This window comes from Chionomys nivalis, chromosome 16 (assembly GCF_950005125.1).
Source record: "Chionomys nivalis chromosome 16, mChiNiv1.1, whole genome shotgun sequence".
Classification (NCBI taxonomy): domain Eukaryota; kingdom Metazoa; phylum Chordata; class Mammalia; order Rodentia; family Cricetidae; genus Chionomys; species Chionomys nivalis.
In genome coordinates, this window is record NC_080101.1 from 28,868,803 (window position 1) to 28,895,804 (window position 27,002).

At 43.8% G+C, this 27,002-nt stretch overlaps 1 protein-coding gene across 2 annotated transcripts; it reads right to left on the bottom strand.

The window, feature by feature from the left end:
* Positions 1 to 1,549: 1,549 nt before the first annotated feature.
* Dnaja1 (DnaJ heat shock protein family (Hsp40) member A1) lies at positions 1,550 to 13,846 on the bottom strand. Of its 2 annotated transcripts, none has more exons than XM_057790279.1 (9): positions 13,690 to 13,846; positions 12,493 to 12,634; positions 12,183 to 12,360; positions 10,062 to 10,166; positions 8,494 to 8,721; positions 5,498 to 5,612; positions 3,764 to 3,879; positions 3,414 to 3,514; positions 1,550 to 2,757 (listed from the first exon to the last, which is right to left on the bottom strand). In XM_057790279.1, exons 2-9 carry the CDS (start codon positions 12,622 to 12,624, stop codon positions 2,539 to 2,541), a joined length of 1,194 nt encoding a protein of 397 aa, XP_057646262.1. In that variant the 5' UTR covers positions 12,625 to 12,634; positions 13,690 to 13,846; the 3' UTR covers positions 1,550 to 2,538. The 2 variants fall into 2 exon arrangements, with proteins under 2 accessions (XP_057646262.1, XP_057646263.1); XM_057790280.1 differs by lacking the exon at positions 13,690 to 13,846 and adding an exon at positions 13,191 to 13,577.
* Positions 13,847 to 27,002: the final 13,156 nt, after the last annotated feature.

The following is a 27,002-nucleotide window of genomic DNA, read 5'->3' on the forward strand; positions in this document are numbered from 1 at the left end:
GCAGCATTAAGGTTGATGCTTACCTCTGGTACCCACTTCCCAACCAACTAGCCAAGTTGGGAGAAACTCCCATGTGGCCATACAGAATGTAACCTGCTCAAAGTCTGACATCTGGTGGCTAACTCTGCAATTACCCCCAAGCCAGAGGTTATAGGGGCCTAATGAAAGTTCAATACCTGGGACTTGATTATAAAAAGTCATGTTTGAAGAAGGCAGTAGTTTTGGTGTGGCCCACCAGACAATCCTGGTGTTCTGTTCCCTACTTAGTTGACAATCATGATGAATCAATTTCAAGGTAATGTTTTTTAGAAATGCCAACAGTGTAATTCTAGGGTGTAGTTTTCTCGTTGGTTTCTGATTCTTGCAGGTCAGTTTTGTTCTAGGTTCAAGTTGACTCACAATCTGAATTGTCTGTTAAAGTATTTACCTCTTGTGGCTGTCCATGGTAATGAATAGAAAGGACAAGCAGCTAGACTCCAGTCTGCTTTTATGTTTTACTCACCCAGTAGCTTGTTTGAAAGACATTCTCAGGTCCCACCCAAACTAGTACTGAGATTCATCCAGGAAAAGCATAATTGTATATAACATTTTACATCTTTTCACTAGGTGTTCATTTTTACTCTTTTCAAAGGTCTTAATTAAATGCAACAGCTCTTCTGCACTTCACAGCTTTAGTTAGCATCTCACATCTGGAAAGCTTTAAGTACAATATGTTCAAGGTGATGTTTTCCTGCTTTGAGTTTAAAACGTTCAATAGTAAGCTGGATGTAGTGGTGCATGCCTTTAATTGCAATCAGGAGACAGAGGCAGGTAGATCTCCATGAGTGAGGCCAGCCTAGTCTACAGAGTGAGTTCCAGGACAGACTCCAAAATGAACCAGAGAAACCCTGTCTTGAACTACCCTCCAAAAAGAAAAAAGAAAGAAAGAAAAAAAAAAAAAAAAAAAAAAAAAAAAAAAAGCAAAGCTCAATTTAACTTACAAGGTTTGTTTTTGAAGACGGGGTTTTCTGTGTAGCCCAGGATGTCCTAAACTTGCTCTGTAGACCAGACTGGCCTTAAAATCATGAGATCACCTGCCTCTTCCTCCCGGGTGTTTATTAAATGCTTGAGCCACCATTTGCCCAAATTCAGTTTTAACTGTTTTGTTTGCATGCATGTATGTACATCGTGTCTTCTATGTCTCATGCCTGAAATGGGTGTCTGATAACTGAACTGGGTCCTTAGTCAGTGTAACCACTGAGCCATTTCTCTCACACTGCTCGATTCAGATGTTCTCTCCATGAAGAGAACTTCATTGTACTTCCAGATTGGAAATGTTTTTAAGTTCCTGATTACAAAAGATGTGATAGACCCACGTACTGAGTACTGCACTGGCATGAACTTCACATACTCTCACCCAGGTGGGTGCAGTTCCCTGTTCTGACCTGGGCTCAGACCTACACTTTTGCTACTTACCCATATATATTAGTCATTTGCATATTTCAGGAACAAAGTAATAAAGTTACATTCTAAAAGCCAAAACTTTGAACTGAGAAAAAAAGGCCTGCAGTGACGCATTAGAAACACTTTATAATCAGTGTATTAAGAGACAGTCATACATTTCAATAACTGCTTAAATTCTGATACCCAGATTTAAGCATGTGAACATGTGACTTTAAAACATACAACAAAGCTATTCATAATTTGCTATACTACCAACAATAAATTGCAATTACGTTGGAGCCTAAGTCAAAATAGCAAGCCTTTCCTGGATTATACATGCAAATCACTTCCCCACATACAAGGTCTCTTCACTTTAATTTGTAAAATTACTTGGGTTTTGGAAGTCACTACCCAAGGGCTTATCATGGTTCAAGGAGAAGAGAAGAGAGGTGGCCATGTTTTCTAACTGTGTATGTGTGTGTGTGTATATATATATATATATATATAAAATATCTTTTAACAGATGGCACAGCAGAAGGGAATGCAATCTAGAAGAGCAAGCCCTTAAGCAGTAGTTTGATAAATTTCTTTAGGAATGTATCATTTCTATCACTAATAACAGGTGAAATTATGTATTATGCCACCTTCTAGTAATGGCTGAGGCAATACAATGCAGAGGCATCACAATTAATCCACTTCATACAACTAGACAGATCAACATGTCACTACTAATTGTTTTCTTTTTCTGATTACCTTAAATACAGAATTTTAATTCCATAGCTTAACAATTAAGGGTCATATAACACATACCTAGCATATCAGTCTAATATACACAGCTAATATCAGTTACACAAGATATGGCCTAACAGATGCTAGGGAACTTTTAAAGTAGTTTTTTTTACAAGTACTAAAACTTCATCTTGAACACTGAAGTCATCATACATACAGGGCAAAGTCAGAGCTTTTATATTTGTGTTTATTCTTCATTTTAACTTTTAAAACACTACTATAGTTGAATATTAAAACAAGAACAACAGCCAAGTAGTGAGCATATTATGATTACAGTCCTTCCCACATTCACTACTGCATATAGAGTGACAAACAGTAACTGGCCCATTAGGAGGTCTGACACTGAACGCCACCTCTAGGGTGATGTTCATCGTCCTCATATGCTTCTCCATTATAATGACGCCGTCTTTCCTGATTTGGATCAAAGTCCACCAGTTCTACCTGATCCATCTCATCAGTCTCTTCTACTTCCTTCCTTTCAGGAAGGAGTTTTTCCAGCAAAGAAAGTTTATCAGGAGAGAGAAAGCCATTCTCAGGAAAGTTTACCTGCAAAAAAGAAATTGCAGCTAAGTCTGAGTCTATCATTAGATCCTTTAAGTACACTGGAACTATTCCTCCAGAAAAACACGTAATTACCTATTTCTTTAGGTACACCTTGCAACTTTGGCTTAGAACCAATCATTACCATTTTGCTTTTTCAGACATATTCTCTCTGTGTAGCCCTAACTGTCCTGGATTCGTTCTGTAGACCAGGCTGGCCTTGAGTGCTGGAATTAAAAGCGTTCACCTTCACCATCCAGCCCAGCTAGATGATTTTTTTGTTTGTTTTTTGTTTTTCGAGACAGGGTTTCTCTGTGTTAAAGTCCTAGCTGTCCTGGAACTAGCTCTTGTAGACCAAACTGGCCTCGAACTCGCAGAGATATGCCTGCCTCTGCCTCTCAAGTGCTAGGATTAAAGGTGTGCGCCACCACCGCCCGGCCTAGATGATTTATTCTTTACCCAATCCTCTCCAGTGCTAGATTACATGGGCATACCACCCAGGATAGGTGCTAACAGACTGTCATAATACTAAGAAGTAAGCCTTTCTGAGCCACGGCCCCCCACACCTTGGTCACCTGTTTTGTCAATTCTTTCTGGACAAAGGGAATAAATGCATTTGTTTACTCTTTATTAGCCATTATCAAATATCCTTGAGTTCTTACCTTAAACTCAATGATTAGACGTCCTTTTTCATATGGCCGACGATATATTGGCATACCTTCGTTCAGCACACATTTTATATCTCCATGCTTGACAATCTGACCTAAAGACATCGAAGCCAAATTCTTAAGTATGGTCACATTTGCATAAAGAAAAAAAAAGCATACACAGAGAGGAAACACCTCTGAGCTAACTGTGGTCCAGCAACCCTGTTGCCTTCATTTATAGCTTTCCCAAGAAGAAACTTGACATTTTATCCAAGGCCCCATAACTTCATTTCAGCCCTAGGAAGGAAAAGATGATACTTTCCCCTCAGAAGTTCAAATAGGAAAACAGGTTCATCTAGTTATACCTGGATGAGAGGTGATGACTATGGTTCGGTTGTCAAGAGTGGATATTGGCTTTTGGAAGCCACACAATGCTTCAACCAGCTGTATATCCATACACATGAAAAGGTCTTCTCCTCGTCTACAGCAGTAAATAGAAGGAACAGTTATATCTTTCAAATGACTGGATTACTATACACACCACACTGGGAAAACTTTGACAAACACCTGAAAGTTGAGATTTGTGGCCAGCTGTTTGCTGAGTAATCTACAAAATCCTACCAGAGCTGGGCACTGTGGTACAGGCCAGCACTTTAGAGGTAGAACGACAGGAAGGTCAAGGCAGGCATGCTTTGATCTTAAAACAATTTTAAATCTTTTTTGTTGTTTCTCTCTCTGGTGTAAAAGCTCTTGAAGCTCTTGCTACCCTGAAACTCCCTTTGTAGACCAGGATGGCCTCACAGAGATCTGGGATTAAAGGTGTGTATTACCACCTCTAGGTAAATCTGGTTTCTTAGGAGGGGAGAGAAAAACAAAAAACATTGAAGCTAAAGGAAGCCAATACACGTTTGTAATATAGGAATCAGGGTAAATGCAAACAACCGTGGGTTGATCTTAGATTATTTAGGTCAATTATGAATTTTCAAGGGACAATAAGAACTGCTTTGCTAGTACATGTATTAAGTATTGTGCCTAGTAACATCATGACAGCATCTTCTAATAGTTAATAGTCCCTCAAGTTTATATTTTTCCAACATAGAATAAACACCTGATAAATACCCTTTCTTAAACAGGCTCCTTCCACACATTGTCCCCCGATTCAATTCCAAATTGAGTCTGGAAATCTTATGCTTCAAGGTACAAATTCAGAGCTGGGCAGTGGAGGCGCACGCCTTTATTCCCAGCATTTGGGAGGCAGAGGTAGGCAGATCTCTGTGAGTTCAAAACCAGCCTGGTCTACAAGAGTCAGGATATGCTCTAAAGCTACAGAGAAACCCTTTCTCGAAAAAAACACCTCCCCAAAAGAAATACAAATTCAGTACAGCAGTCATATATGCTTAACAGAGTCTCAAAATTTCATCTTACAACTGAAACCATAAACCAAGGATGGGAAACTTCTGTCCAGAGACTGAAGTTTTCTCCATGCCTTCTTTAGCTGCTTGCTATCCATTTACAGTCAAAGAAAACATCTAGTCAACAATTTTGTTTTGAAGTCAAAAGTTAAAATCTTGATTCTACTTCCAACCATTTACAACTACATCAGAGGTAATGAGTTTTTTTTTTTTTTTAAAGATTATGTATAGGGGCTGGAGAGATGGCTCAGCGGTTAAGAGCATTGCCTGCTCTTCCAAAGGTTCTGAGTTCAATTCCCAGCAACCACATGGTGGCTCACAACCATCTGTAATGAAGTCTGGTGCCCTCTTCTGGCCTTCAGGCATACACGCAAAAAGAATATTGTATACATAATAAATAAATATTTTTTTTTTTAAAAAAAAGATTATGTATACAGTGTTGTCTGAATGTATGCCTGCAGGTCAGAAGAGGGCGCCAAATCTCATAGATGGTTCTACGAGCCACCAATGTGGTTGCTGAGAATAAAACTCAGCAGGACCTCTGAGCCATCTCTCCAGCCCCAGAAAATGAGCTTTTATAGAACACATTATAGCTTGTTATACATACCTAAGTTATTTATTCTGTGTTCTTAAACCAGAACTCAACCAAATATGCAAGTTCATTTGAAAGAATGATTAAGTCTTTACCGTGTAAAAACCGCATGGTCCTTCTGGTCTAACACAATGATAATGTCTCCTGGCTCCAGTCCTGGTTCTTGATCTCCTTCACCATGGAATGTTATCTTCTGACCATCTTTCATGCCTAAACACAGATCGATTGTGAAGTTTTACTGATATCAGACACAAAGGCCAAAACCATAAAATCTACTGAAACACAGATGTGGTGGTACAGCGTATGCTGAGGACTTGAGTTCAACCTTCAGTACAATTCCTGCAACGTGTCCTTCTGACTTCTACATGCAGATTTTTTTTTTTAAGCCTTGTGGATGGCATCCAGTCCAGTTTGGCTGCCCCGAAGCAGGCTATCGCCACAAACAGTAGATGATACAACTCAACAAAGAATCAGGCTTCTAATTTCAGAAATACTACCTACTTACCTGCATATCCATCCTAAGCCTCAACCTTCCCAAAGAGACATTTCATTCCAGTAACTGAGGATGAAAAATGCCCGCGCCAGAACCCAACTGGCAACTGACAAACACTATTACCACTAACTTATTTCTATTGTGTAACACTCTGTAATTACTACCATTAAACTAAGCAGCTGTGACAACTGCTTTTGTTGTAGCAGCTGTATTTCTAGTAAGAAAACTACCACTTTATTTAAAAATCCACAAATGAGTATTTGTCCCTTGAAGCCTCTCACACCCTCAGTTCTCATTTTTCCTGTGTCTGTTCATTTTGCTCAAAAACTAAAACAAAAATTCATCTTTTACAGTAGGTAGCTCTGTGATAGACAATTACCCAGTACATGCGAAGGCCCTGGGTTTGGTTTCTACTAGCCTCAACTCATTAAAAACAAAAAAAGCTATTAGCCAGGCAGTGGTGGTGTACACCTTTAATCCCAATACAAGGGAGGCAGAGGCAGGATCTCTGAGTTCAAGGCCAGCCTAGTCTACAAAATGAGTTCCAGGACAGTTTCAAAAATACAAAAAAAGGTTGTTTACTATTTTATTAGATACTATCTTAGCCCATATGGTCTATATATAAAATACTGAGTATATTCCAATGCAGCGTATTTTTTTTAAACGTGTGTATTTACTGAGATTCCTACCTGTTTCTAATTCTGATTCACACACTTACACTTAGTTCAATGAATAATGTATACTTGTTCATGGAGGCCAGGAGAGGAGCTGACGCGTCCTTCTGTCTCACTGAATCTAGAGTTAACCGGGTCACAAGCCCCAGTGATGCTGTCTCCAACTCCTAGACCTCCAGGCCAGGAGTATACAGACTAGTAGTATATGGCCACACCTAGCATTTTTTCCCCTCTGGTGCTGGGAATTTGAATTCAGGTTCTCTTGCTTATACAATTGGTATTATCTACTATTCTGGAGGGCAGGTTCATGATCCCAACACCAGGGAGACAGAAGCAGCTTGTGCTACATACTGAAATCCTGTTGAAAAATGTCAAAAACTTAAGAACAGTGGCAACATGGGCAGAAGGCTAGGCAGATGTCATGGTCTATGCTGTGGCCTGAAGCTATATTGATGTACATGATCCCAGCTGCATGGCAGAGCCCTGTCTGAAGAGCCCCACTGCAACCAGGAGCCCCTGTTCACAGTCTGTGCTCCACATTCTCAAAGGTCACAAAGACCAAATAAGCTATGTTGGCAGTGATATCTATGATTGTACACACACACAGGTGAGAAAGAAGGATATAGAAGACTTCTGTGACAGCCTCTTACCCCCCCCCCCCCCCAAATACTAACAGCCTAAACAAGAAGCCATTAAAAAGAAATCTTAAAAATTGTGATAGGATGTTGACAGGATGCTCTCCACAACAGATGGCTTCCAACAGGGAACAGGTGTAGGAGGTCCTTCTGTATTTGTGTTGCTTTCATTGGTTGAATAAAGAAACTGCCTTGGCCTTTTGATAGGGCAGTACTTAGGTGGGCGGAGTAGACAGAACAGAATGCTGGGAAGAAGGGCAGCGTGGCAGACAACATGTTTCTCCTGCCTGAGACTGCCGCTGGTTAGAATCTTTCCTGGTAAGAAGCCACAACCTTGTGGTGATACAGATTGGTGGAAATGGGTTAGATCAGGATGTGAGAGTTGGCCAAGAAGAGGTTAGATATAATGGGCCAGGAAGTGTTTAAATGAATACAGTTTCTGTGTGGTTATTTCGAGGGTTAGCTAGCAGGGTGGTGGGCCTGCTCGGCATAGAACAGGGAAGGACTAGGAAACAAATGTGATAGAGTGTATATGATGTGAAGTCCCCAAAGAATTGATAAGAAATATACTGAGAAAAAAATATAAAATTGACTGCACTGGGTGCAGTGGCGCACACCTTTACTCCTAGTAGTCAAAAGGCAGAGGTGGGTGGGCAATCTCTGTGAGTTCAAGGCCAGACTGTCTACAAAAGTTCCAGGAGAGCCAGGGCTACACAGAGAAAACCTGTCTTGAAAAAACAAACAGGACCGATACTCACACATACTCTTTAAAGATGTGTTACATTAGGACTGTAGTAACTGCATGTGTAACAAGTCAGCAATCTAAGTTTTAATGAACTTATTCTTTCCCTCACACACATCCCCTAAGAATGTGCGAGTATAACTTCTCTAAGACAGGATAATTAGACTTCAGAGAACCTGATTTTGGATAATTGTTGCCACTTGGGATTACTCACATAACCTAAAAATAGTTTTAAAAATAATTGTAAATGAAGGAGGGGCTCATAAGGCCACACACTCTCTACATAGTTGCTTACTGGAGGGGGGAGTTCATTTCTTTGATGGTGTAGCCACTGAAAAATTACCAGTAAATAATCCCCACTCATGCTCACAAAGCACTCCTAACCTAATTACACTCAGTGTATCACAGTCTACAAAGAGGAAAACATGACGGCAAGTGCAACAGAAGGTAGTGAGGAATGGGGTGAACATTAACAAAACATCATAATAGGAATAAATTGTCACAATAAAAAAACATGATTCAGACTAGAGAGTAGATCAGAACTTACCTTTATCAATATGAACTTCTAAAATCTTCTTCTCTCGAACTATCTTTCTTCCATTGCAGCTTTTACATCTGTCTTTAGGACTGATACGTTCTCCATGACCCTGGCATTCCATGCACACTGACTGAATTTGCTGGACCATTCCTGGTCCGATCTGATGAATCCTTATTTGCATGCCAGTCCCACGACAGTTGGGACAGCACTCTACTGCTCCTTTCTTACCACCTCGGCCTGGAGAATTTCAAAATAAACTTGCGTTATGAACTTAGCAGAGACCGAGTCTAACTCCTAAATATTTTCAAGGGCTTATGGCCTGCTGTCCAGAAATTTACAATTCAGACTCTAAAAGGGCCATTTCAAAATCACAAGGCTTAAAAATACTCTTCTTTGGAAGTTGGGGGGTGGGGGAAACAAGGTAAGCAAGCTGTAAAACTCTGTAAATCTCATCAGGTGCCAAGGAGGGCAAAGAAGTCTTGCCTTTTGAGTTTGTGTTTAGAAATGGAGGTCAGCAAGTGTTTGTGTTGGCGAGGGATGACATATTCTAGACATGATAATATCCAAGAGTCAGAGCATGTATTCATAGGATTTTGGTCGAAATAAAGGGGTGGGAATGGGAGGAGGTACGGGAAGGCAGGGCCTAGTGAGATGACTCACTTATGAACATTGGCTGCAGGTCCAGAGGACCTGAGTTTAATGCCCAGCACCCCAACGATGGCTCACAACCCACAACCCCCTTTAATTCTAGTTCCAGGGGATATGAAGCCTTCTTCTGGCCTCCATAGGCACTGCATGAAGCAGTACAGAGAGACACACAGACAGGCAGAACACGGTGGGGTGGGGACAGTGGGGGTGGAGTGTCATGACTTTCCAGTGAGAGCTCAAGTAGGCAGGCCTAGAAGTGAAGATCTCTGCAAGCAACCTCAGAATTTCACTCCTGAGAGAACACTTTAAGGAAGCAGTGAGCCTGGCAGTTAATCAGAAGACTGCCCACACCGCAGTATTAACGTGTTCCAATAGCACCCCCACCCCAGACAAGGTTTTATTGGCCTCACCAAGCCTGACCAACCCCAGTTTGATGATTTTAGCCTGGACAGTTGAAGTAGAAAACTGATTACTATGAGTTGTCTTTTGACCTCCCACACAGACAACACAGCATGCATATGTACAAAGTTGTGTTTAAAAAAAAAAGTGCTACTTAGGATCTCTACAGGATTGGACCCACCAATTTCTTGTAATAAAGGAAGAAGCTGATATCAAGGCCTCATCCCTGGAAAAACATTTTCTTCTATAATACAATCACTGAAGCCAACTCTAACGGGACTCACTAAGCCATCAAAACATGGGCATACAGTGGAAGCTGAACAAAAGAGCAATGATGAAAAATACATTATATACATGCATGAAAATGTCATGATAAAAGATGGTGGGAGGTTCAGCTCTGTTAGTGTAGTACCAGTTTTGTCTATCCAAAAAGTGAGGCATGGGACCAGGTGTAATCCCAGGACTTAGAACACAATCCAGCCCAACCTATAACGACCGTATCTCAGGACCCCAACAGGAAGAGCCCTCACCTTCACATTTGTCACAGATCACATTCTTCTGCAGAGCCAGTTTTCTTGTTGCACCATTATACAAGTCTTCTAAGGTCACTGAGAGCTGATGCACAACATTTTTACCTGGAACAAAACACTACTCATTAAATGCTTGTGTGTAATGTTTGTTGAAGGCACTATAAAAAGGGAAAAGGAAAATCTAATACCAGCCTCAAACCGTAAATTTGTTGAGCTATAGTCATATACAACATTCACCCAATCACTTGATTCTCAAGCTGACCGAATATAGAAAAGGAAAATGTCAGAGATTCATCTACCTAATGACACAGAAGAGGCCGCCTTAGAAATGCAACAATTAATACTACCCTTAAAAGACACTCAATGTTCAGGCACATTTCACAATAATTCAAAGCATGTATCCCTTTGAAGGTTTCACTTATTAGGCATTAAGCAACATGGCCAGTTACTTCATCAAACAGTAAATTCTTTCTAATCAAGATTGGCTGGAGAGCCAATACTGAGACACTACTGAAATAGCAATTCTTACTTCTGTTTTCAATAGCTCCTACTGCTAGGCTAGTGCTGGTTGTTTCAAATGATAAATTTCTTATGTCTTTTGTAATAGAACAGAACTTTCTGTAACAATGGGCACATTTTATGCATTCAATATAGCAACTACTAGTCATAATTACTGAACACAATTTTATTAAGTGTGGAGGCTACCATAGCTGTAGAGACTCTTTTCCCCATCTTAAGTTAATTCAAACTTAAAGACCCACATTTGGCTGGTGACTACAAAGGAATGCCATGTATAATTTACCTCCTGCAATGGGAAATAGGTTGTTGAGATCACTTAAGGACAACTAGGCTATGGAAATAAAATCATTTATCTATGGTTAATAAGTTCCCAGCTAGTGATCTTTCCACCAGGACTTTATCCACCACAAAATAGCACTGCCTGATGGCTAACTGAATGAAGTTTCACTCCTTTTAAGTGAGGTGGTGTCATCAAATCCTTTTTTTAGCTTCATTTTGGGTTTCTATTATCATAAAGAGAACATGTTAAGTAAGTAGGCTCTACCAAGTTGAAAGTTGCCCCTTTCTTAACTTTATACGGGGTACAGGAAAGGAAAAAACACAAAGCTTCTGGAAACTGACCAAGTACACTTTCAAAGCAGCAGGAACAAAACCCACTCAAATTATATTAACTAAGCCAAAAAGACTAGTGGTAACTTCTCAGAAGCCCCTACCATCCTTACAAATGTTTTATGGCTAACAATTTTTTTTTAATTTTTTTTTTATTTAAATTTTAATTTGTGTGCATACATGTTTATAAGCCCAAAGGTCAGAAGAGGTTATCAGATCCCCTGGAGCTGGAGTCATAGGCAGTAGTGAGTCACTGGATGTGGGTATTGGGAAATGAAACCTGGATCTTTTGCAGCAATACAAGTGTTCTTAACCACTGAACCATTTCTCAGGACCACAGTTTTCATTTTCAGTAAATTCTTATAAAAACATAGTAAACAATTTCTCAAGTCTTCCTAAACCTTTAAAAGGGCAAAGTGAAATTAAATGGCCTGCCCACCTGTTCTATAACTGTGTCTCTCCATCAGCTTGGATAAATTATATTGAGAATGAAGTACTATTTTGATCTATACAATACTATCTTCCCAAGATGTCTGGCCCACAGACAACTTTTTGGTTAACACATTCCATGCCTAAGTTGAGTTAGCAAAGCTGAAGCAAGATTAAACAGACAGCAGGCAGGTTGGAGGCAACGAGCTGTGTTTTCAGTCTTGGTTTGCTGCACAAGCTTGCTAAGCTTTAGTTTTTTCAACTCAACTTCATCTTTAACCGACAGAGGCCACTGCACTTACCACTATGTTTAGGGGCAAAGGTTATCACCCAAAATGTGTGGCTCAGAAGCCCACGTTGCTGTGTTTTGTTACCTGACTGTTGGGAATCTGTGGAGTTGGATACACTCACTAGATTGGCTTAGCTATTTTGATCACATAAAAATCTCAATTATAAAGAGCACCAGAAATCAGAGGCAGTTCATGAACCAACATGCAACGTAGGGGATTCTCAGTCTTTCATCGGCAGCTACTCCACTGCTCAGGTAAGCTAGATTTTCCTTACCTCTCCTTTCTCTCTGCATCCTTCCTCCTCCTCCAAAGAACATATCAAAGATATCCATGGGTGAGCCAAAACCACCACCTGCTCCACCCTCTTTAATCGCCTGCTCTCCTCCTTTATCATATAACTCCCTTTTTTTGGAATCAGCAAGAACTTCATAAGCTTGAGAAATCTGTTTAAACTGTTTCAGAAAAAGAAATCCCATTAGAGACAGTCACAAAGCACAGCCACTGTATTAGGACGACCTTGACTTTCAGGCCCCAGCAGCTACACACAAGGCAACACTGCTGAGCTGCTTTGAGAATGTACTTGCCTTTTCGCCTTCATTTGGATTCTTATCGGGGTGGTACTTCAAGGCCAATTTTCTATAAGCCTTTTTCAATTCTTCCTGGGTGGCATTGGGTTTGACCCCCAGAACATCATAGTAAGTGGTTTCTTTCACCATTTTTTACAGCCTGAAATCAGAAAAATGGGGGCGTTTTAAACCAGCTTTTAATTATGTGCAGAAAATCCACCTGCCTCTGCCTCCTGAGCGCTGGGTTAAAGGTGCGCGCCACCATGACTGGCTTTTAACTGGTAGTTTTTTAACAAACTACAGGCACTAAAGCAATCTGCTCTTTGCCATATAAAAAACACAGCTTCCATAAACGTCGTAAAAGCTAACAATTCCGATACGATTCTTCTGCAAATTCTAACAGATTAAATACAAACTTGAAGGGACCTGAAAGCCTTTCTAGCAGCTGGTTCCTTCTCTCCCGCAGCACCAGATGTGTGTGAGATCGGGTTTCTTCCGGTTTCCTTTCCCCAGAGGTTGTGCTAGGAACCCAGAGCAGCACCGATAGGTTCTGTCCATTGGTTAGCACATTACCATTGCCTTTGCACATCTGATAAAGGCCCTGCACTCGCCGGAAGAGACAGCGGGCTCCCGGGGGTGGAGGAGTGGCTTAGGAGCCCAGCTCCAAGGAGCAGGTGCCCGGCGCCGGCGCCATCCTGCCCCTGCTCGCCGCTTACCCGCTTTCGCCCCTCGGGCCCGCGAAGTCGACTCGCCCTCTGGGTTTCCCCGGCACCTGGCGCCGACCGTTAAGGTTTCCTTCCTTCCTCCCTCCCACCCAGATCGAAAAGGCGGAGGGAGAAGGCCGGACCTCAACAAAGAGAGGGAGGAGAGCCAGGAGAAGCGCCAGCCGCAGCCTCCGCCCGGCTCCTCCCGCAGCCCCTCACCCCTGCCTCGGTCCGCGCGTGCGCAGCGCTGCCCACCCGGCGCGGGCAGCCGGGCGAAAGGGGACCGCAGCGAGAGGCGTCTGAGGTGGGCGCGGGGCTGGCGCGGGCCTCAGGCCTCCTCGTGGCGTGCGTGCGGGCGGCCAGGGCGCCGGGCATCCCGGCCGCCTTCCGAAGACCAAGTCCCGCTCGGGGAACTCGCAGCCCCCGCCCACGCGGGGCCAACCGCCTCCGGCTCCCCCGCTTGTCTGGCGTCCAGGCCGCGCGTCGCGGCCGAGGGAGGCCCGAGACTCACCGGTGAGCGGGCCGGTGCCGGAGAGCGGAAAGAGGAGCGTAGCACAGCGCGGTTCGGGCGGACGCCGGTCCTCCACCTCCCACCGAGCGTTCTGGAAAGTTCCGCCCGGCCCGCCGCAGCCGACCTCTTTTGTAGCCGAGCCCGGCCGCGTCACTCGCAGGAAGTCCCGCCCCACGCCGCTGCCACCGCCCCTCGGTTACCTGGGCAACGGCGCGGGGGCGCGGGGGCAGGGAGTGGCTACGCCCAAGGGCCTTGTGGGGGTGGACTCCAGCCCTGCTGGCGGAATCTTCTAGAGGTTTTTCTTTACTGCCAGAGCGCAGAGTGCGGAAGTCTTGAGGTGGAGAGGTCCGATCACGGAGCCCTGGGCTTCCGAGGCTGCGCCTGTTCCCGACAGTGGGACCTGTGCCGCAGGGAATCTGTGGGAACCCAACCCGAACCCCACCCGGAGCCTGATTTTCTGCAGTCCCATTAGCTCTGAGCCCTGCAGGCAAGAAATGCTGAGCAAGGCCGGCCTAGTCGCCAGACCAACCTTGCAGGCTTGGGTTCTGGTGGTTTCGCCCGAGTACACATCTGTCAGAGCTTTTTGGAAAAGCCCAGGCTTCAGATCCTTCTAGCTCCTAAGCCTCGCGTGGTGGAAACCTGGGACTGCACCAGTCAGAGAAGCCTTTGGAATGCCTCCTGCAAACTAAGGGCCATGGATCTTCTAGTCAATCTTCCACCAGTTTGGCTGCAGAATAGCAGCCCAAAAGAAATTAATTTCTTTAGCTAGTCGTTTTAGTTTCCTGACCATCTTTAGATCTAGTCAGCAAATCAAAATCTGTAGTTGGCAAAGAGTCTCGGGCTTTCAAAGGACAGAATGAGAAATGGAGTGTGCTTTTCTTATTCAGTAACCCAATAGACACATCAAAGAAGCTGAAGGTGCAAGCTTGAAAAAGTAGAGTTCACAGATTTTACAAAGATTTATTTTTTAATAGTGTGTATGTGTCTGTGTAGGTGCCCAAGGAAGTCGGAGGCATGGAGTCTCTGACTGTTCAGATAACTTTTATATATATACAACACCATATATTTTATTGTTTTGTTTGACTTTTTAAAATTATTATTTTTTTGCGCTAGGCAGTGGTGGCGCGTGCCTTTAATCCCAGCACTCGGGAGGCAGAGGCAGGCGGATCTCTGTGAGTCGAGGCCAGCTTGGTCTACAAGAGCTAGTTCCAGAAAGACTCCAAAAGCTACAGAGAAACCCTTTCTCAAAAAAACCAAAAAATAAAAAATATATTTTTGCATTTACTGTATGTGTATGCATGTTTGGTTTATATGTGTGGATGTGCACCACATGCATGCCTAGTGCCCTTAGAGATCAGAATAGGGAGTTAGATCCTCTGTAGCTGGAGTTACAGGCAGTTGTGAGCCACCACGAGGGTGCTAGAAATTGAACCTGGGGCCTCTGCAAGAGCAACAGGTGCTTTTAACTGATCAGCCATCTCTCTACCCCCTCCCCCCTTGGCTTTGTTTTGAGACAGGGTCTTGCCATGTTATAGCCCAGGCTGGCCACAGACTGAACTCCCCAGCCTTCAGGCAGATGTGAAGAGTCACTCATGCTCCTAACCACTGAGCCTCCTGCTTAGACTTTTGTTGGAAGTTGAACAAAACAAATTATAAAAGAAGTCACAAAATCAGATCAACACTTGTACAAGAAGCACCTGAGCACAGTTCCTAACGGACAAAGCCCTGGAAGCCTGGTGTGGAATGTCTGCTTTAAATGTTCATTTTACGGTGTGTGTTTGGGCATGTGGACCATTGCAGGTCTCTTCTGCCTTTGCGCAGGTAACTCAGGTCTTCAGGGCTTTACCAGCTGAGCTGTCATCTCGGTGTCTTAAGGAAATCTTAGGTAACTGGATGAAGCCAGACCTAACGGCGCTGTAAAGGCTGTTTTCAAACCTCTGGAGACATCTTTACTTCTTGGTGTATCTTACTAAGCTAAGGCTTGGGGTTTCCACCTTGTGCTGATTGCCTCCTCAGCCTCAGTGCTTTCCTTAAACCACTTCAGTCCCTGAGCACACCACTTGCCTTACAGACTTTTCCTAATGTGCTTTTGTTTTGGCTGAAAAACACCTGATTTTTCTCATGTGGTTACCCTCTCAAATATCACATCAAGTAATAGGTTCTGTCTATAATCCAGTAATCCTCCTGTTAACCTGGAAAGAGCTGGGATTATAGGCCTGCGCCACCTTGCTTGCCTACAAATACCTCTTTAGGACAGATACCTAGATAACTGACATTGCTGAGTCAATGTGAGCACAAATTGAGACTTGTAATAACTTTTTTTCTTCTTACACTTTCTGATTAATTGTAATAACTTTTCATGATGCTTTGTACTGCTTCCACCAATGTGTGCATGGGCCTTGCAAATATAGGTGGTTCTGTTTTGCTCTTTTGTTGTTCTGTTAAATCTTTGCCAGCTTTGCAAGTAAAAATTTACAATCAAATGCCTTGGCTTCTATCTGTAATCCCAGCATTTTGGAGGCTCAGGGAAGAAGATCTGGAGTTCAAGGCCAACAGAAGCTATATAGAAGGTTTGAAGCTACTTGGGATATTTGAGACTGTGTCTGTGTATAGATGTGTGTGTAAGAAATTAGTATCTTATTGCTTCAATTTGAATTCTTTTTGCACATACATAAAAGCACACATACATATAGGCAGTGGTGATGCACACCTTTAATCTTAGCACTTGGGAGGCAGAGGCAGGTGCATCTCTGTGAGTTTGAGACCAGCCTGGTCTACAAGAGCTAGTTCCAGGACAGGTTCCAAAGCTTCAGAGAAACCCTGTCTCGAAAAACCAAAATAATAATAATAATATAAAAAATATTCCACACTTCTGCCTTATTCTGTGGCACAGGCTGACCTGGAACTTAGAGCAGTCCTCCTGCCTCAGCTTCCCAAATGCTAGGATTACAGGCATGAGCCACTACACCTTGCCTTTGTGTTCAGTTTTCTCCCATAGCAGCTGTATTCTTCTTCTTCTTCTTCTTATTTTATTACTTTAAAAAATACCAATCCAAACCGGGTGGTGGTGGCGCATGCCTTTAATCCCAGCACTCGGGAGGCAGAGGCAGGAGGATCTCTGTGAGTTCGAGGCCAGCCTGGTCTACAAGAACTAGTTCCAGGACAGGAACCAAAAAGCTACGGAGAAACTGTGTCTCGAAAAATCCACACAAAAAAAAACAATCCAAATTCCCACTCCTGCCCCTCTTCCCACTCCCTCCCCACATCCTCTCCCCCCTCCCCCTCCAATCCTAAGAGAGGACAAGGCACCCTGCCCTGTGGCAAGTCCTAGGCCCTCCCTACTATGTCTAGGTTGAGCAAGGTATACATCCAAAGGCAGCTGTATCCTTAATTCATTCTGCCTTATGGAAATATCCTCAGCTTTCAAGTCTGGCTTGGTAGTGTAACTGCCCGTGTGAGGATGGTGAGAGAATATTTGCTGATACATTTGGCTGTAGTGTTCTCAAGTAGCATGGACTTTGAATTTAAGTTACCCCTACCCTGTCTTCTTGTCTTCTTTGCTCTTTTACTCTTTTTTTGAGGGGGAAGGACAGGGCCTTGTGTAGTCCAGGTTAGCTTCAATCTTGAATTTTGTTTGTAACTTAGGATGACCTAGAACTCCCAGTCTTCCTTCCTCCGCCTAGTTTGGAACTGCATCTAGCTTCTTTTTTTATCCCCCTGGGGAGGGCACAGGTGGAGAACAAGAGAGAGCCTTCTCCAGGCAGTGTTCGTGGATTCTCAGCCTCTCCAAGCTGGGGTTCGGGATTTCTGAGGGCAGATAAACATGTTGGCCATGTCCCCATCCTCTCAGATGAGCACTGGGTAGTTGTAGGGCGTGATTTGGGTAGAACTGTAGTAAGACCCTGGACATGCCCAGTCCCGGCTCTTGGCACAGGCATCCTTTAGAAAGGTGGTTTGTTTTGGCCTTCCTCTTTAGGAAATGTAATCATTTCTGGTCAGTCCTATACAGTGGACTTTAAGAGCAAGGTTGAGGCCCCTGTAAGCATCCTCACTCCCCAGCCTTTCACTCTCACATCTTCAGGTGGTGTCTCTATTGTTTTTTTAAACAGGTGTGGTGCAGAGCATAGAGTGTGCCTGTAGTCCTAACTACTCTGAAGTCACGGCAGGATTATCACTGGAGCCCAGGAGTTTGAACACAGCCTGGGCAACATGGCATCAAAAATACAGTATTCTCTTTAAAGGAAAGAAAAAGTAAGCCAGATTACTCCTGTGTACCCATGACCTCCTTTAGTACTGAGCCGGAGAGAATCCTCAGTCTTTGCTTCAGCGATCTTTATCCTTCTCCCTTCTCATCCTCCTGCTCTCCCTGTTCCGTCCCCTTTCTTGTCCTTATTCTGCAAGCTATTTAACCCAGGCGCTAGGCTTGCTTAGCAATGCTGTTCCGCTACCACTGAGCTGTACCTTCCACACCACCCCTTTATTTTTTATTTAACAGTTTATATGTGGGCTACGTCATAGTTCAGGGTGTAGTTCAGGAGCAGAGTGCTCACCTAGCATACCTGAAATCCCAAGTTTGAACCCTAACAGTAGCACCATCAAATAAAAAGAGTCAACGGTTTGAATCTTAAAATCATCCAGATCTTCTGAAGTAAAACTCTTATTCCTTCGCATAGAGCATGAACATTACTCCTTGGCTTCCCACAGCCACCTCCAGCTTCTTGTGATCTGGTTACAAGAGTTCCAGTGTACTCCATTGAATATGGCCCTTATTTTTAACCAAAATCTTTATACAACCAAAAAGTATAAGTCAATATAGACACTATGTAAACATCTGAGAATACAAGAATTGCAATACAGAATAAGCATCTACTATTCATAATATAAAATGGCTACCATTTATCAGGAAAAGGTCAAGTGATACAAATGGACAACTGACAGAAGAGTCAGGAAACATTCATGATGTGATTAAGCACACCACCAAGGAAACTCAATGGCTGGCAAGATGGCTCAGTGGGTAAAGGTACATGCTGCCAAGCTCTGGCCACTTGAGTTTGATTTCCAGAACTCGTATGGAGGAAGGAGAGAACAAACACCCCCCAAGTTGTCCTCTAACCTCTATATGAGAGCCATGATCCACATATACCACAGACGCACGCACATAAATGTAAAAAGAGAGAGAAAAACTCAAGGGTAGCATTAGGCCAAGGCGGAAAAGTCATGAGTTCATGGCTAGCTTGGGTTACATAACAATAGTCTATCTCAAAGAGAACACAATAGGGTAGGGAGATGGTTCCCTGGAGGAGAGAACTTGTTCTGTATACATGGAGACCTGAGTTCAAATCTCCAGAACCCACATAAATCTAGGTGTGAGGCAGTCTTTGTAGCACATGCCTTTAGTTCCAGAACTGGGTGTAGATGAGGCACGGGTTGTTGGACAGAGGCAGGGCAGATCTCTTTGAGTTCCAGGTTACCTGGGGCTGCAAAGTGAGAACCTGTCCCAGAAACAGAAAAGGAGAAATTGGGTGTGGTGGTTTGTGTCTGAAATGGCAGCATTGCATAGGTGGGGGCAGAGATGGGGATCCCGGAGCTCACTGGCCAGCTGGTCCAGGCAGATCAGGCTGCTCCGTGAGAGGTCCTATGTAAAGACTGACGTGCAGAGCCGCAGAGGATGACACCCACCACCTCTGCCTGGGTTTCCTCAGAGCACCCACACATGAGCACACCCCGTCACTTGTGTCCTGGTTAGTTTATTGTCAACTTTGACACACCCGAGCAAAGGGACCCTCATGTGAACAGTTGCCTCAATCAGATTGGTCTGTGGGACATTTTTTTAAATTGATAATTGATTCAGGAGGGCACAACTAACTGTTGGCAGTGTGTCCCTGGCCATGTGGGTCTTGGCTGTATAAAAAGCTAGGTGTACTGGTTGGTTTTTGTCAACTTGACACAAACCCAGATGTATCTAGCAATGAAGAGGGAATCTTAGGATTCCATATATTGGCCTGTATGTAAGTCTTGATTAATGATTTCCAGAACTGGGTATATCCCAGTGTTCCTGGATGATATGTGTACGTGTGTGTGTGTGTGTGTGTGTGTGTGTGTATCAGACTGAGTAAGCTATGAAGACAAATCAGTAAGGAGCACCTCCCCACAGTTTCTGTTTCAGTTCCTGCCCCGACTTCCCCTCATAATGGATTAATCTGCTGGCTAAAGAAACCCTTTCCTTCCCCCAAGTCTCTTTGTTCAGTGTTGTATTGGAGCAACAGAGAAGTGAATGAGGACACATGTTCACCAGAAGAGGGTGGTGGAGCCCCTGGAACTAGAGTTGCAGATAGCTGTGAGCCACCATGAGGGTGACAGGAATGGAGCCTGCTGGTAACTGGAAAGGCGGCCAGCATTCCTAACCACTGAGCCATTTCAGCAGCCCTGTGGAATGGGGGATTTAGTTCAGCTGGTAGAGCATTTGTCTAGCAAGCACAAAGCTCTGAGCCTAGTCTCCTGTGCCCCACCCCCCCAAAGAAGAAAAGGAACAAAATGTCTTTTAATATCCACTGAGCTGGATAATTTAAGCTCATAAATTTCATTTGCCTTTTCTTTTTTTGCCAGTGCTGAGTAAAGGTTGAACCCAGGGTTCTGCACGCACCAGACAATCACTTGACCACTGGGCTACATTCCTAGCACATCATAGTCTTGTTTTTCCTTTTATGTTTTGATTTTTAAGATTTATTTTATTTTGGTTTTTTTGAGACAGGGTTTCTCTGTGGCTTTGGAGCCTGTCCTGGAACTAGCTCTTGTAGACCAGGCTGGCCTCGAACTCACAGAGATTCGCCTGCCTCTGCCTCCCGAGCACTGAGATTAAAGGTGTGTGCCACCACCACCCGGCAGATTTATTTTATTTAATGTGTACAGATGTTTTGCCTGCATACATGTCTGCATGCTTGCCTGCTTCTGGAGGAGGCCAGAAGAGCCGTCTGCTCCAGCCACACTATAGGGTTTGTTGTTATTTATTCAGTTTTGTTCTTTTTTTGGGGGGGGGCTCACTGTAGTTTTTTGAGGAAAGTCTTTCTATAGTGCACATTGGTCTCAAGCTCAGAATCATATTTTTTTCCAGAGATCTGGGATTCCAGGCATATGCCACTATACCTGCCAGCACTGTCTCTTTAAGTTATTCATGTGTGTGCATTATTCATTATTTACATGCACATCTGTGTCGTTATTTTAATTCTCTACCTCGCTTTGCTACCAGATGTCTTTTAGATTATTTTTCCCATCTAGATTCTTTCTGTGCACACAGACTCTATGTAGATGTGAATGGTTTTGCCCCAAGCCCTCCTCTTTTTGAGGCAGTGTTGGAACGGATTTTGCTGTGTATCCTAGCTTCAGCTGTCAACCTGATGCAAATCTACAGTCACCTGGGAAGAGGGAAACTTCATTGATGAGTTCCTTAGATCAAATTGGCCTGTGTCTAGGTCTTTGAGGCATTTTTCTCATTGACGATTGATGTAGGAAGGTCCCATCCCATTGTGTGTGGTGCCATCCTTAGGCAGGTAGGCCTGGGCTGTACAGGAAAGATAGTTGAGCAAGCTGGGGGGGGGGATGAGTACACAGCATCCCTCTGTGGTCTCCGGTTCAGTTCTGTCTTCAGGTTCTTGCCATCGGCCATAGCATAAAAAGAACTCAGATATGGGCCAGCTGATACAGATTTGGAATACTTTATGGTACTTTCTCTAAGACCACCGGGTGGAGTCACACCATTAATTCAGGCATCAGAGTTAGAGGTTGAGGGATAGGGCCATGTAACTCTTTCTTCTTGGTGCCTGCCACCGATTCTTGTCCTGTGTCTCCTCTTCCTCTAGTCACTGACACCAGAAAGACAATCTGGAACATGACCTTGATCCCTTTGAGCAGTTTCAACCTCTCTTGCCATGGTGATGCCATTGTCATGATGAAAAAGACACTGTTGTCTCTTCTTGTTTCCTATTACCTTTCCTTCTTCCACGCCAAGGGCTCTGCCAGATCCAGCACAGGAAAATGGGAAAGGCAGGATTATTAATTATTAATTAGTGGTTAAGGATATACAGAGTCTCTCTCTCTCTTTTTTTTTTTTTGGACGTTTCGAGACAGGGTTTTTCTGTGGCTTTGGAGCCTGCCCTGGAACTAGCTCTTGTAGACCAGGCTGGCCTCGAACTCACAGAGATCCACCTGCCTCTGCCTCCCGAGTGCTGAGATCAAAGGCGTGTGCCACCACCACCAAGCGGATATACAGATTCTTAAGAAAAGTATATATGTATTCTAGAGGCCTGGTACAGTGGTCACACCTCTAATCCCAGCATCTGGGAGGCTGAAGAAGAAGAATTGTGAGTTTGAAGCCAGCCTGGTTTCTATAGATTCTGAAAACTGATTCTCTGTGTTTGAATCTTGGGTCTGCTATAAGCAAGTTATTTAGACTTTCTTTGCCCGAGTTTCCTTATCTGCAGCAGGGAATAATAACAGCTCCAAGATAACTGGATTATTATGGGGACTAAATGAATTAAGACAGTCATTTATTATATAATGATGTTTTGGTTAAGGGCAGTGCTTCTGTAAGATTACATTGTTGTGGTCATTTTAGTTTATCTAAGTACACATTATAATTTTTCACAATGACAGAATCACCTAGTGATGTACCTGTTAGGGCATATGCCTGTTGTTAAAAGACACATGACTGTATGTACACAATGAAGAGTGTCTCCATCTTGTAAACACTACATTTGCTAATAACGATAACACTCGCAGAATTATAATCTTGGAGGCTAGAGAGATAGCTCAGCAGTTAAGAGCACTTCCTGGGGACCTGAGTTGGTTTCTCACAGGGACACAGTGGCTCACAAGCCTGGAACTCTAGTTCCAGGGGATCACACTCCCTCTATTGGCCATTACAGGCACTGTATTCACGGGGTGCACAGATACACATGCAGGCGAAACATCCATACACCTAAAATAAAATGAGTCTCATTCAGGAAGAGGAAATGATGGAAGGAGTCAATCAGTATTGATTTAATAACAGTTTTTCCCATGAAGGATTAATCCCAGGGCCCTCCACACGCATGTGCTCTTTCTATTTAACCCTCCCCCCCACTCAGCCAATCTATTAAAATGTTGTCTGCTATATGCCAGGGTCTTTTCTAGGTCAGCAAGCAATGATGACCATGACAGACATAATCCTTCCCCTCAGGAGTTTACAGATGAGCGCAGGCACAGACACAAATTGACATTTATTTATTTAATTACAGAAAGGCTCTCACTCTGAAGCCTTGTCTGGCCTGGTATAGTTATGTAAGGCACTTGGCCTTGAGTTTGCCCAAATCCTCTTATCTCTGCCCCCTAAGTGTTGGGAGTACAGGTGTGAGCCACCGTGGCTGGCTAAACTGATATTTATGCATGTATCTAAGACACAAGGTAGTTTTCATTTTAAGGAAGGGGAGTCTTGATTCAAACTTCAGCCTTAAACCCAGAAAACAGGGGTAATACAATGCTCCCCACTTTGTTTAGTGCTGTTTTACACTCTGATTATAAGCCGGGCATTGGTGGCGCACGCCTTTAATCCCAGCACTTGGGAGGCAGAGACAGGCAGATCTCTGAGTTAGAGGGCATCTTGGTCTACAAGAGCTAGTTCCAGAACAGGCTCCAAAAAGCTTCAGAGAAACCCTGTCTCGAAATACAAAAAACAAAAAAACCAAACAACAACAACAAAAATTTAGAGTTACACTTTGATTATTTAATGCTGCTTAACACAGTGCCTCCAGAAGTGGAGATATAAAAACACATTTAGCTGCTTGAAATTCTGCAGTAGGAGCAGGACTCAGCAGGAACAGCCTGCTGTAGTTCCTTGTGTCTGCTGGGAGGGCTCTGCTGGGGACAGGCTTGGATGTAGGCTCTTAGCTGTGAGTTCAGCTAAGTCTTGGCTCTCTGCGTGACTTATTTAGGTTCCTCAAAGCTTGGCAAATGATCATGAGCAGAAGTGCCCCCAGAGATTAGCCATATTGGCCACAACATGGAAGCTCTTATTAAAGCATTGCTCTACCATGCTGGCTAATACACCATTGGTCAAAGCCAGTTATGTTCTGAAGTCCTGAATCAACATGGGAGGGGAAATACACAAGGGTGAGGATCAATAGATCTAATAAAGAAGACACTGCCAGTGGGAGAAAGGCTAAACATTTTATAAGAAATTTATGTCGGGGCTGGAGAGATGGCTGGGGCTGGAGAGATGGCTCAGTGGTTAAGAGCACTGGCTGCTCTTCCAGAGGTCCTGAGTTCGATTCCCAGCAACCACATGGTGGCTGACAACCATCTGTAATGAGATCTGGCACCCTCCTCTGGCGTGCAGGCATACATGGAGGCAGAATGTTGCATACATAATAAATAAATAAGTAAATCTTTAAAAAAAAAAAAGAAATTTATGTCTTGGCCGGGCGGTGGTGACGCACGCCGTTAATTCCAGCACTCGGGAGGCAGAGGCAGGTGGATCTCTGTGAGTTTGAGGCCAGCCTGGTCTACAAGAGCTAGTTCCAGAACTGGCTCCAAAGCTGCAGAGAAACCCTGAAAAAAAAAAGAAATTTATGTCTCTTTCCTCAAACACATATTCTAGTTCCCTTATCCAAGAGGATATTTTAACTCAGTGGTAAAGTGGTTGATTTTTATGCGCATGGCCCTGGGTTTGATTCTTAGCAAAAACAAACAAAACAAACCCCAAAGAAAACAAAACAAAAAATCTCACAGAAAACCTGCCAGTTTTTTCTTCTGTTTTCTTCTGCATTAATTCAGGGGTTTGAGAGCAATAGAACTCAGTGGAAGGCAAATGGGTTGAGTCCAAGACAATTCCAATGCCTTCTGCTTTCCTTTTTGTTTGTGTCTTTCTTCACGTGTATAAAAAATTCTAACATAGACCACAGTATCTATAATTTACATGAATAAACAGGACCCATGTGATGAAGAGTGAGAATTGACATCCAAAAGTTACCCTCTGACCTCCACACTCTCAATGGGGCATGAGCACACTCACCCCCCCCCCACACACACGAAGACAAATATACAAAGTGAAAAAAAGTGTTCTAACAATGTCTGTCAGTGGAATGAACACGAGGACTTGGGGTGCAGTGTGGCCAGGCTCCCCTTTTAGAGATTAGGCCTTCAGAGAGTTAAGCTGTGGTATGAGCACACATCAGAAGTTCACCAGGTCTAAAGCAGGAGTTGGAATCAATGAAGTGCAGATGGTAGGCGGAGTATTAAGGAAAATTGTAGGGTACAGTTTATTTGCACACCATCATGTTTATAGGACAGAAACTCTCAACGGGTGTGCCAAGTCCAGATGTGAAAACCAGGATCTGAAAATATTATTGCTAAAACACAATCATAAATCCTGTCAGTACCTCAGCAGGGAAACCAAAGCCATAAAGAGCACAGTTTCCAAAACAAGTTTCTTGTAAAACTTAAGTATTTTGCTATTTGGCTAAATTAATAATAGTTTGCTAAGCATCTATTTATTGGGGCCAGCGATAAAACATGGGGCCTCGTGTATGCTAGGGAAGTTCTGTGACCCTGAAACATGTCCAACCCCTAAACAACTCTGCTTTAAAAATCTTTATTATCATTAGAATGAAAACACTTCAGTGAAGATTCTAAAAGGATTTCCCAAATCCCCTTAAACCTACCCTAGTTTTGTTGTTGTTGTTGTTGTTGTTGTTGTGTGTTTTGTTTTTCAAGATTTCTCTGTATAACAGCCCTGGTGGTCCTGGAACTCACTCTGTAGACCAGGCTGGCCTTGAACTGACAGAGATCCTCTTGTCTCTGCCACCTCTCAAATGCTAAAGGTTTGTGCCACCATGGCCCCCCCCCCACTTTTTTTTTAATTTTTAAGGCAGGGTCTTATGTAGACTAGGCTGTCCTTAAGTTCCCAATCCTCCTGCCTCCAGTTTCCAAGTATTCGGGTTACAAGCATGTACCACCACACCCCACACAATGTGTTCTGCAAATGTTATACTTTTATCTTTGTGTCATGGCATACAATAGCTGGGAAACAGTAGGAGTCATTATCTAGAAAGCCAGAGTGACACCATTAGAGGCTGGCCAAGGGGAGTGCCTCTGGTGGGATTTTCCACAAGCAGACAATCATGGGAGAATCTGAGCATCAGTAGTTCAGAGATGATGCCAAGACATGCCGAAAAGGGAGAAACGTGAGACTGAAACGGGAAGGAGGGTGCACAGGGTGAGTAAACGTGCAGGTGACATCTCTGGATAGCTGGGTAGCCTCTGGAAGACAGTATGCTATAGGCTTCAGTATTGTTCCATTGGAGGCAAGGAAATGTTCATCTGCTTCTTCGTGTCCTTTTCATCACTGAAGCCCCGGGAAGCTTCCAGGCGACATCACGTCTCTTACAGAGCTGTTTTAGGGTGCATGCGCCATGCACCTAAATTTGTTGCAGTGGGGTTTGGGCCATCACTACTAGGTAATTTTGATGATTTGATGTCCTAGTTGTTATGATTTTACCCAACCAACATGGCTGGCACTTCTGGGTTCCAGGGCCACGCATGTGTGGACAAGCCATCAGGCGAAAACACTAGCCGCCCTGGGGACCTTAAAAGGTCCTGTGCGACCCACGTGCGGTTTGGTTGCATCACCTACGTACGACGCAGCTACGTAAGCCCTTGCATACACGCGTGAGCTCCGTCTGTGTGTGATGTAGCCACATCATTCCCCTGTGCGCATGCGCTAGGCAGACTTTAAAGCTGTATGCGCCGTCTTCAGCCCTCTCTCTGCACACTGATTTCCCCAGGCCTGTACACGTCTCCTCTAATAAACTCCTAAGTGGGTTTGTCGCATGCTTCATGCTTCCTTCTCACTCGCGCCAGGTAATCTCACTGACGCCAGGTAATCTCACTGGTGGTATGAGAAAGGTCGCTGAGCGAGCCAGTAAGTGGCATTCCTGCAAGGCCTTGCTTCAACTCTCCAGGTTCCTACCTTGCATTTCTGCCCTGCCTTCCCTTCACGATGGACCAAAAGCTGTAAGTTGAAATAAAGCATTTCTTCCCAAAGTTGCTTTTGGCTATGTTGTTTATTACAGCAATGGAAAGCAAGCTAGGATACTCCCAGCTGACTCTCCAGAGGTGTATTTTGTGTGTGTGTGTGTGTATGTGGTGTGCATGTATGTAGTCATGTTCACATGTGTACATTGACCTCACAGCGAGCTTGCTGCTATAGCTTGTCCAGCTGGTCAGTTTGCTTTGGGGATCCGTTTCTGCTCCTGCCCATAGGAATTGCAGGTTGACTGCCA